We start from the raw sequence: 11,922 nt of genomic DNA, 5'->3' as shown, positions 1-11,922 counted from the left end.
ACGACTTTTTAAGGAAGATGCCTTGGCTTGGGCAACTTTTAGGTAGCGTAAAAGGGTGTTGATGGCGACCAGTAGATGAGGTTGGCAAGGTTGGACAACATATTGGCTAAGCTTATGGGCAGCAAAGGTGATGTCTGGGTGAGATACAGTGAGGTATAAAAGTCTGCCAATTAGGCGTCTGTATGTAGTTGGGTCAGGAAGGATATCTCCAACATCATATTGACATTTTTGGTGTGGATCCATGGGTAGAAGGACAGGTTTTGAGGCTAGCAAATTAGTGTCTTCAAGGAATTGGAGACTGTATTGTCTTTGGGATAGAAAAAGGTCATTGGATGAACGTGCAAGTTCTAATCCAAGGAAATATTATAGAATGCCAAGGTCTTTTAGTTTGAAATAAGTGTGAATATGTTTCTTTAAGAGATCAATTTAGGTTGTTGAAGGACCTGCAATGATTATGTCATCCACATATACCAATAGAGCTAGGAATGAGTCTTCTTTCCCTTGGACAAATAATGAATAGTCTGATTTTGACTGTGTAAATCCAAGCTTTATCAAAGCATTAGAAAACTTGTCGAACCACTGTCTCGAACCTTGTTTCAAGCCATATATTGACTTGTTGAGTTTGCATACGAGTTTTGTGTGAATGATGAAGATAGTATGGATTTTTATACATTGTTATGAAGGAAGGGGGTGTTGGGTTGGGGTTGGAGTTGGTGATTGAAGATGAGTTTTCGAGAATATTATATGAAGGAGGATGAACAACAGGTTCTGTCTCATCCATGGTGGTGATTTTTTAGGAATACTAATTCTCAACTGATACCATATTAAAGCAGAGAGTAAATAAGCACTTTCTTGTTTATTAATGATGAATGAGGGTAGTATAAATAACCAAGAATACAATAGTTGCTATAGTAGTTACAAGAAACTATTTTAACAATATTTATAACAAGATTGTAACTAACTTTGATTTACTCTAATATGTATCTCATTTTTCATTACACACGAAAAATGAATTAAGACCATGTTTATTTTGAAGGAAACATAATCTATTAATGATAATTTGAAAAGTAGTGAGGTCCATTTGATTATGTTTGTTGTTATGTTCGATCATTATAATGAAATGCAAAACTACTAGCTTCGTGTAAGAAAAATTTGTATTTCATGTATACTGAAAAATCCAATTTGAAGCTAAATTTATTAAATGAACATCCTAATTAACCAAATTTAATAAAATCAATCGAAGAAAAAGTTGTATTTCATGTACAGTATATATGTAAACAAACAAATAATATTGAAAAACCGAAATCATAATAATCTTTACCCCAAACATAAACTATTATAACACAGACTATGATAATCTGCACCTCAAACGCAGAGTATTATAATGCCAGACTATTATAACTTATGAGTCAGTTCTCACTCCAAACCCCCCTACATATTCATATTTATATCCTTTCGGTTCCAAATTCCAAGGTGACAAAAGATAAAAGTGATGATGACGACGATGATGATGATGGTCATAATAACAAGGGGAATTGTCAAAAATAGCAAATTTGACAAAATACTCATAGCATATAGCAAAATTTTAAATTTTATTAATAATAAACATTGATAGACACTCATATGCTATTAGTGGCATTGATAGACAATGATAGAAGTCTATCAGTTTCTATCATTGATAGAATTCAAAATTTTGCTATAACTTGTACATATTTTAATTTATTTTGCTATTTTTAATAATAACAATAATAATAATAAAAAGTAGCTAATAGTATTTTTTTTTTTACATATTACAAATATGACAAATATGATAAGTAATTAATAATATCAAACGAACTATATGAGAGGATCATCCACCCTTAAATTTAATAGTTTTTCAATTTAAAAAAAATGCAATGACATTAGTCTCATTATCAAATTCTTTTATTATTTTTGTAAATACCCCTAGTAATAATGTCAAATTAGTGGCATTCAAGAAAGAAAAATAATAAAAAAAAAAAGGGAATAAAAGGACAAAGCAGATAGACAGAAGAAATGGAAGGGCGAGCAAAATTGAAGAAGACGACGAACTTCTTCTTGCATTATCTGCAAACCCTTTATTCTCTATTCCCATTCTCTGTTCCAAAACTCAAAAACAATCGCCCACCACTCCATTTCTACCCTTTTTCTTCCTCCGCCACGTGTCTTTCCTAACCCATATTCTCCATTTTCCCTCTTTTGCCCCTTTTTTCATTTCATTTCTGTATTATACACACACCTATATATATTGGAGTTTCATGACCGCCCTCGAATTTAGCACCCCTTTAACAATATCATCTTAATTTCTTCTTCTTCTTCTTCTTCTAATTTTTTTGATTGTGCAAAAGGGGTTTTTCACAGCACCATGGATCACGCCGCGGATGCTCAGAGGACGGACTTGATGACCATTACTCGCTTCGTCTTGAATGAGCAATCCAAGTACCCTGAATCCCGTGGTGATTTCACCATTTTGCTTAGTCATATTGTTCTTGGCTGCAAGTTCGTCTGCTCTGCTGTTAATAAGGTCTTCTACCCTCTTCTGTTTTCCCCTGTTTTAGGTATTCTTTTAGTTTCTTATTGATTGTGTTTAGATCATTTTTATTTTGTTTTTTATGAAGGGAGTTGTTATTTTTCCTTTGGGATTTGGAGGGATATGATATATATCCTTTTTTTGCAATTTGATGACAGAATTCTGCTTTTAGAGACTTTTCAAACTGTTTCGTAATGAATTTGATGGGTTGGGGGTGGCTTAGTTCAATACTTTGTGGGTTGAAAATTTTGATTTGCAATAAATGAAAGCCAAAAATGTGGGGAAGCTTTCAGTTCAAGTAAGTTAAGGGAAAACTGCAGAATATCTGGCTTGAAATAAGAGATGTCTTCGAAGGTTAATAGTTTTACATTGACTTTTTTTTTAAAAAAAAGATTATATTATAAGTACAAATATGGGTGGATGTGAACTTATATTATTCAAAGAGACTAATATAAGTTTTGGGCGCTTAATATTTTATATTTTCATTTAGCAGTCAAAGATGTATAAGAAAACTTTGGTAATGCATTTTATACTAGTTTATTTATGTAGGATGTAGGATCTATCGAATAATACAACATATTTTTAAATGATGTGTACAATTGTGAAAAAAAAAGGAACATACAGTATTGTAGAAACTAAAATATTTTCTAAGATATATCGAGATGTAAAAAAAATGAATGGATGTCAATTCCAGCATAACTTAATTGTTGAACTAAAAACAAAAAGAAGAAATAAAGGGGGCAATGGTTTGATCCTCATGCCCCACATGAAAGTCAAAGTTATGTAAAGGTTCCGTGTAGGATATCCTTCCTCCTAATAAGGGGAGATAGGATTTTATGAGGGTGCCAACAGCTCAGAATTCCAAATTCCCAAAATACCCTCTTGCTTGAAAATTTCAAACTCTTCTGTTTTTGCCTTGTGTACCATTCACTATTCCGATGCGTACAGTTCATTAACCACACAAGTTCTCCTTTTGCAGGCAGGTTTAGCTAAACTTATTGGACTTGCTGGAGAGACCAATGTTCAGGTAAGATCTTATTTGTTATAATGAACTCACAAACTAATTTAGATTAGCCAAAGAATTCTGTTTCTGAAGAAAGAGAGGATGAAAATCATCTCATACCAAATTTCTTTCTTTTTTTGGAATTATGTCTTCACATTTATTCATTTTCCTTGTCAACAGGGTGAAGAGCAAAAGAAACTGGATGTGCTCTCAAATGAAGTCTTTATCAAAGCTTTGGTCAGCAGTGGCAGAACTGTAAGCTGCTATCTAATCATACAAATGACACGACAAAAATATCTGGTGACTTACTCTAATAGTTGACAAATTGGTGGCAGTGTATTCTTGTTTCTGAAGAAGATGAAGAGCCAACATATGTCGAGCCATCTCGGCGTGGAAGGTTTGTTTTCCATTCTTGATGATTTTTGTCTAATGCTTACAATTATCATCAGTATCAACTCCTCTTACTTTGTTTTAATTTTAATGTTATTTCTTCTTATTTTCCAATGACAAAGGTATTCTGTGGTGTTCGATCCACTGGATGGTTCCTCCAACATTGATTGTGGTGTTTCCATTGGAACGGTAACATCCCTATGCTACCTTCTGAATGAGATTTCAAATATTTTTGGTATAATTTCTTTCCAATAAGCTGAGTGTATGATTGTTTGAATATCTACTTTTTCATGTAGATTTTTGGAATTTATCACTTGAACGACAGCCACGAACCTAACCTAGAAGACGTCTTGCAACCTGGAAAGAATATGGTGGCTGCTGGCTATTGCTTGTATGGCAGCTCTTGCACAGTATGGGCAATCTAACTCTATTCCATTTATTTGTTTACATCAGTTTGTATGCATTATTATACATCTTTTAAGTTTTAGATGGTCGTCCTAAAGTTATGTTTATTGTTGGTTATTATTAATAGTAGTCCTTGGATCATGTAGGAAAAGTATAACTTTTTTTTCCCTAATTGTTGTAAATCAATTCTTAAGTTGAGTGAATGCGAGTGTTAACTTGTTAATCTTCATGTTGGTCTTTTTTTTTCAGCTTGTTTTAAGTACTGGAACTGGTGTTAATGGATTCACTCTCGATCCTTCTCTTGGGGAGTTCATTTTAACTCACCCAGACCTTAAGGTGAAGCATTTCTTCCTAATGTTTTTATGTTTCTTCTTTCCCTCTCAAAGGCACCTCTAATTTCCATATAATGTGAGAGAAAAAGAGAGACAATTTGAGAGAGCACTCGTCACATCTGTTGCTATCATTTTTTGCTTCTTTTGGTTGTCTTGTATGTAACTCATTTCTCCTGTAACCATCTGCAGATTCCAAAGAAGGGAAAGATCTATTCAGTGAATGAAGGAAATGCAAAGAACTGGGATGGTCCGACTGCAAAGTATATTCCATTGATTTGATTTTTGTTTCGGTTTGACTTATAGGTCATATGAACTACTAACTTGTTTTCTCTTTTAGGTATGTAGAGAAGTGCAAGTTTCCTACTGATGGTTCGCCTCCCAAGTCTTTGAGATATGTTGGAAGGTAAGGATTTATAAAATATTTGAAACATTACTTCAAGTCGTCATATTGTTTGTTTGATGTTTCATTCTTATTCTAAACTCATCATATTTTGCAACGTATGAAGGTAGAACATTGTTTTCTGCAATAGTATTCTGAATCTATTCTATCGAACACATTTTTTTTTCACAATGGAATAAGTGGGGTTCCCCATTTGTTGTTTGTATATTCATATCTGAACTGGAGTTTGAAATGACGATAAGATATGGTAGTATGGAAGTTCTGATGGTATAATGCTTTGGTTAACAGCATGGTAGCTGATGTCCATCGTACATTGCTTTATGGTGGTATATTTTTGTACCCTGGTGACAAGAAGAGCCCCAATGGGAAATTGCGGTATGTGGCAGTTTTACTCGTCTTTCTGAAAAATTTGTTTCGGACCGTACCATAATGGGCACCTAGCATTTTGGACTAATGTAGAAGAGTCTATACAAGAATCTACATTCAACAGTTGCAGCGACGTTGAATAGCATTTTCCTAGACTGAAACTTTTTCTAGCTGTATTACATTATGAAATGATGTGTATGTTTCTCTCTTTTCAATTGCAGTGTGTTGTATGAAGTTTTCCCAATGGCGTTCTTGATAGAGGAGGCAGGAGGTCAAGCATTCACTGGAAAAATAAGGGTACCTTACTGTACTACCATTATAACGAGGCATATAAAATCTTGAGAGTTCATTTCCGTTTCCTTGATTTGTTTTAAGATGAATGCACTTTGATTTGCAGGCACTTGACTTGGTTCCAAAGAAGATACATGAGAGATCTCCCATATTTCTTGGTAGCTATGATGATGTTGAAGAAATCAAAGCTTTGTATGCTGCTGCTGAGGAGTGAATGAAGGACTTCAAAACCTAGAACCAAGTTACTTGTGATTCATGTTGGCTTCCTTGCAAGTTGTCCCTTCTTTTAGTGTTTCTAATTGTAATTGCATTTGTTCCTATAGAATTTCAATGCCTTATTGGTTGTTCTTAGTTCTTTAATGATAATGAATGCATAAAGTGTGGCCATGAGAATGGTTTTCTTTCGCTCGGAACAACGGGCAAATGAAGGGAATTGTCCAAAAAAAAAGAAACAAAACAAGAGAATCATTCTCATGTATGCTAAAAAGCATAATGTAGCTTAAAGGTGTAAATTGGGTAAAAAAATGTAACTCAACTGACTTATTTGTGATCTTTAGGCAAAGAAAAGGAAAAGGAAGAAAAGCTTTCAAACTCTTTTGTTTGAAATGGATTTCAAAAAATATATTACAGAAAATATAGCACAAAAGTAAGAAAGAAAAATGGCATAAAATAGTGAATTTTGCAAAAATGACCATTTTTTAGGAGGTAAACTTTTTAAAAATGTGAATTTTGCCCTTCAATTTCCATCGTCTTAGACGGTGATAAATTATATCACGACAACATGTTTTTGATGAATTTATCGCTGATAACTTGAACTTTTAATTTGTAAATGATAGAAGTTGATAGCTGATAACTTGAACTTTAAATTTCTAAATGATAGAAGTTGATAGCGTAACTTTAAATCAATAATTTATTTCAACAAAAGTTGTAACTATATCAATTTCATTTATACTATTAGCAAAATTAGTTGTAGAAGTTATCCTATGGAAAGCATGCTATTAGTAATTCAAAGCTATTATTGATTGGATGCTAATTTGATCTCTTTTTTTTTAGTCCATTTATGCTAAAAACAAACAACCACAATATCACTTTATAGTAGTATTAACTTGATATAATTGATATATAGTAGCTTATTAGGGATATTACTTGTAGATGCTATCAGTGATATCCTTTTGTTGCTATTATTGATAGATATAAGTGATGTCAATAAAGAAATATCATTAATAGTAGCGATAAAAAATACTAATTGATAATTTAATTAAACCTCATAAATTCAAAATTAATATATTTACCAAGGAGATATCAGTTATAAAAAATATTCTTTTTAATGATATTGCTTATAGTTGCTATTAGCAATATCCTTCTAATGCAATCATTGATAGATAATGTTAATGATATCATTTTATGTTGATAGCAATATAGAAAAATTACTTATAGTAGCTATCAAAAATATCAATCGATAACATCACTAATAGAAGATATAAGTGATAACAACTAATGCCACATTTCTCAAATTGAAAGTTATTACTGATAACATTTATAAGTTGTAACGGCTAATTATAGCAACTGATACCATATTTATTCAATTGAAAGTTAATCTACCCTTCTGTCAAGTGAAAATCAATACATACTAAAGTATATATAGGCAAGGTCGTTACAATCAAGCACGAATATGTTTAGAAATGAAATTTATTGCTAAGGGTAGGTTGCACTTACCTAGATTTGCCTCGACAAAAAGGAATTTGAATTTTATCCTTGCTTTTTACCGTAGTTTGGTGGGAAGTACGGGTGTTGAACTCGAGAATGGTGGATAAGTAAGTTTCTTGAAATTAAGATTCAAAGAAATGATGTTAGTAGCAAAAGAGAAGCACTGAAGAGTGGGGGAAAATCAAGTAGAACCAAGACTTAAGAGTGATTTAGGATGTAAATTCAATTAAAAAAAAAAAGAAAAAAGGTAAAAATTGAAATTTTATGAGAAAAATGAGGGAAGAGGCAAAGGGCACTAATCAATTCCCATTGTTCAATTAAGAGGATTATGAAACGATTTTTGTTCAATTAAGAGGGGTTCTTGATCAAGATTCTTGCAAGATCAACTTGCTTTGATTTTGCAAGAACTTTGGTCATGATTTTAAGAAAAAGAGACAATCACCTCAAGGATTTAGTATATATTCTTACAATATCAACTAAACCTTAATATTGCTCTTTAAAAAAGATCAAAGTAACTTTCACACTTTTTCTTAGAAACAATTTGCAATCAATGAATTAATTGGATTTAATTGTGCACAATAAAATTGATGCAATAAAATTAAAAACTTGTCAAGGACAAGGGAGATTCATCTAGCGTTAATCAATTTCAATACTTGAAATGTTGCAATCAAGAATTAGATTAAGTTTTTGTGTAGAAAAGGCTAATCAAATTAATATTGCATAAGTTTTTCATACCCAATAAGTTTTTCATACCCAAAGTATCTTGCATACAAAAATGGTGAATCAAGAACAATATCAAGAATTAAATTGACAAGAATGCTTATAATTGAAAGAGGAATTATTTTTTACAAAAAAAATTAGGGATTCAACAAAAACTACAAAAAATTCAAAGATTTAATCATATCTAATTAATAATAAAAAATAAGAGAATAATTCTCTAAGAATTGAAAAGTGCTAAGCCCACTTACCTCTTGGTGATTTGCCCTCCATTAAGAAATAATTATGGAAATTAATTGAGAGAACAAAAGCCTTTAAGCCCACTTACCTCTTGGTGATTTACCCTCGATTAGAAAATAATTATGGCAATTAATTGAGAGAACAAAAAAAAAGATAGAATGGAGGAGTAATTTCTAGAGTTTGAGAGAGTTACAGAAAAATTTGAGGTTTATTTGACAGAAAATGGTGAATTGATGACGGAAGAAAATGGGTATATAGAGAAAATCATTGGAAATAATCGTAAAAAATATTTGAACTTGCAACCTCAAAGTCATCCACGTGCTCCAAATGACCAAAAAGTTGGTTATTTTTTGGATTTTTGCAAAAGAATTACGAAAATTCCATTAAAATTATATATAAAAAAGAAATGAAGCGGTTGAGGATCGAACTTGGGTGGGGAGAGGCGTACGCAACCAGGAGTTGACACGTGGAGCGAGGAGAGAGTGGGTGGACGAATTAACCGGGCGTGGATGGATTCGAATAAATTCGATTTTATTTCGCTTCTAGCGGGATTCGAACCGAAGACGTCTAAGGCTTGAAAAATCCGAAAAACAATCGCTTCCCTTGTGGTTGAACGCATGACGCCTGGGTTGTTCCGTGTATGGATTGCTAACGCGTGTTACAACTCTTTTGAATATTTACCAATTTGCCCTAAGTTTTGTTTTTGTTCGTTCTTCTTCGTTTGGACTCCGTTTTAGGTGATTTTTGTTGCTAGCTCATTACAACCCTGGATTAACATGCAACAAAGCCACATTCTCAATCTACTTCAACAACTCCCGAATTTCCTTCACCTAACCAGCCAATCTCTCCCATCCATTTTACTCCTCTCAAAATTAAGTTGATAGCTTGTTAGACGGATTTGTCGTCCAAATTCATGTCAAATAAATTACTAAATTCACACAAAACACTAGTTTTAGTGATAATTCCGGGTCGAATTTAGAAGCACAGTGATTTCTTAAACAAAATAATTTCCGACCCAAAGTAACCAAAAGGGGGGATAGGGTTTGAAGCTGAATCTGAATTGCAAGAAAGCAAAGAAAGAAGAATTGTAAAGATTTAATAAAAAGCGGTCTAGCATGGGTTATAATGATCTCTCCCTATCCAAAGAATTGATTCATTGAGCTATCATTACTTGCTTCTATGTAGCTTCACCTAAATAATTTAATTACTTAAGATAACTAAATTGTCCCAAGGTTCTAATTGTTCTAAATCAACATGATTAAGTATGCATAATTGAATTTTTCAATAACATTAAGATCAAGTGAACCTTTGGTGGAATGCTTAATTTCCATGTGTTTAATTGACATTCATTAGATATAATGTTACGTTGGTTAGAACAATACTCATTAAATAGAATAACAAGCTAACCTAACATATTGCTTCTACCTAAACCTTATCAAACCTATCAAAAATCAAAGATTTAATCGAAAGTGATAGTCATACGTTCCCTATGATGGAAAACGAGACATGTGCAGCGAAATTAAGGATCAATTCTACTCTAATTACATCTAAACAAATTTTAGAGATTAACATGCTCAAATAACCCTAATAAAATGAAATTAGGGTTTATAGAAAAAACTTACCTTTGTAGCTTTCCGTTCCTCATAATCTCTTCACAAACACGAACTCGGGACCATCACTAGAGTTTACCCGCTATTCTTCAGACTTAGAACCTAGTTTTAGGATCCGATAAGTGAAGGAAGGAGAGTAGTGGAAATTTAATGAAAATTTGAAGGAAGAACTTAGGTTTGACATTAGGGAGAGAAATAAGAATTAGGTTTATTATGCAATTCAAAATTACAAAAATTACCAAAAGTTCTCACCCATTTGAAATAATGCTTATTTATAAGCAAATTACCTGCAAAAATACATGTAATTTGTTCATAGAATATCAACACTTATCATTCCACTAACCATTGGAACTTAGTAGGCTAGGTACATATCTCATGTAGCCATTTAACCTACTAAGTGTTAGTAGAATTATCCAACAAAATGTTGAATTTTCCCACTAACTTTAGTCCAAAGGCAATATGGTCATTTGACCATTCAAGTCAAAGTCAAACTTTGACTTTTTCAAGTCAAAAGTCAACATTTTGACCTTTTATCACTTTGTTCGTCTTGACTAATCTTGACCTCTCGAGCATGAATCTGCATTTATTTTTCTTATATTCAAATCACATTTGGATATAAAACTGGTCAAAGTTTGACTTTTTGAAGTTAAAAGTCAACATCTTGACTTTTTACAACTTGACCATTTCCATCAATTCTGAGCTTCCGAATATGAATCTGTAGTCATATTTTTAATATTTAAATCATATTTACCTTGACAAAAAGTACTTTCAAATTTACTCTTACTTTTTATTGTATCTCGGTGATAAGTAGGGGTGTCGAACCCAAAGGAATGATTGCAAAGAAAATTTCTTGAAATCAAGCTTGAAAGAAATGTTGTTAGTAGCAAAAGGAAAGCATTAAATGAAGTATACAGAACATCAAATTGAACCAAGAATCAAAGGAATTTGAGATGTAAACTCAAATCACAAAAAAGAAGTAGAAATTGAACTCTTATGAGAAAAACGAGGTGATGGGAATTGGGAGTTATTCAACTCTTATCATATAATTAAAAGAAGTATTAAATGATTTTTGCTTTAAAAAGAGATTCTTGATCAAAGTTCTTTCAAGATCAACTTGCTTGATTCTTGTAAGAGCCTTGATTAAGATTCAAGAAAAGAGATAATCACCACAAGCATTTATTGATGGAAAAACGAGACATGCGCAGTGGAATAATTGATAAAAAATTACTCTAGATGCATCTAAACTAATTTAGAAGTAAGCCAGTCAAAGTTTGATTTTTCAAAATTAAAAGTCAACACTTTGACTTTTTTTTTAAACTTTGACCATTTCCATCAATTCCAAGCTTCCGAATATGACTCTGTATTTATATTATTAATATTTAAATCACATTTAAACATAAATCTCTATAACGGACGACTATATCACATATGTTCGTGGGTTTCTCTCTCTCTACCTAATTCGAACAATTCAAATTATTCTAACATATTGTTCTAAGTTAATTCCATATGAACTAGAAAGGGAACCTAATGGATCTATACATCATGAGCTCCAACGATATGAGATTAACTGGCTAAACCCTTTTAGACCAAGCTAATCAACATTCGTTAACTAACGAGTCATTCTACTAAAGTTTTGTAATTGCAATTCCTCACTATAGATATATTTGTGTCCATCTGATATAACCATTATACGTAAGTTAATGCTTCACAGGTTGTTCGTTACGTCGGCTAGGTCAAAATACCATTTTACCCTCGAGACTACATCTTGTTCCTTGATGACGTAGGTAACTTAATCTTAATCCTGAGCTAACTATGAACTTCTGTTCAAATGGTATTATCTTTAGATTTGCATATGTGAAGGCAGCTCAACAACGCTGGCCTAATAAGCCTCCCATTTTTAGGGTAAGATCGGG

At 32.4% G+C, this 11,922-nt stretch overlaps 1 protein-coding gene across 1 annotated transcript; it reads left to right on the top strand.

Annotated features, from left to right (window-relative positions):
* Nucleotides 1-2,039: 2,039 nt before the first annotated feature.
* On the top strand, nucleotides 2,040-6,163 carry LOC103488688 (fructose-1,6-bisphosphatase, cytosolic). The gene is made up of 12 exons (XM_008447539.3): nucleotides 2,040-2,542; nucleotides 3,528-3,575; nucleotides 3,732-3,806; nucleotides 3,887-3,948; nucleotides 4,064-4,130; nucleotides 4,238-4,351; nucleotides 4,596-4,682; nucleotides 4,868-4,938; nucleotides 5,016-5,081; nucleotides 5,367-5,453; nucleotides 5,666-5,741; nucleotides 5,842-6,163. Exons 1-12 carry the CDS (start codon nucleotides 2,384-2,386, stop codon nucleotides 5,947-5,949), a joined length of 1,020 nt encoding a protein of 339 aa, XP_008445761.1. The 5' UTR covers nucleotides 2,040-2,383; the 3' UTR covers nucleotides 5,950-6,163.
* Nucleotides 6,164-11,922: the final 5,759 nt, after the last annotated feature.

This window comes from Cucumis melo, chromosome 3, assembly GCF_025177605.1.
Source record: "Cucumis melo cultivar AY chromosome 3, USDA_Cmelo_AY_1.0, whole genome shotgun sequence".
NCBI lineage: Eukaryota > Viridiplantae > Streptophyta > Magnoliopsida > Cucurbitales > Cucurbitaceae > Cucumis > Cucumis melo.
The sequence above is the reverse complement of the archived record's forward strand: the minus strand, read 5'-3'. Positions and strand labels throughout refer to the sequence as shown.

What these genes read in the sequence shown, in the direction of transcription:
- LOC103488688 (XM_008447539.3), top strand. Translation starts at nt 2,384, where the DNA reads ATGGATCACGCCGCGGATGCTCAGAGGACGGACTTGATGACCATTACT. An exon ending in CTGGAGAGACCAATGTTCAG is followed by an intron (nt 3,576 to 3,731) that starts GTAAGATCTTAT and finishes CCTTGTCAACAG; the next exon opens with GGTGAAGAGCAAAAGAAACT. An exon ending in TGGTCAGCAGTGGCAGAACT is followed by an intron (nt 3,807 to 3,886) that starts GTAAGCTGCTAT and finishes AATTGGTGGCAG; the next exon opens with TGTATTCTTGTTTCTGAAGA.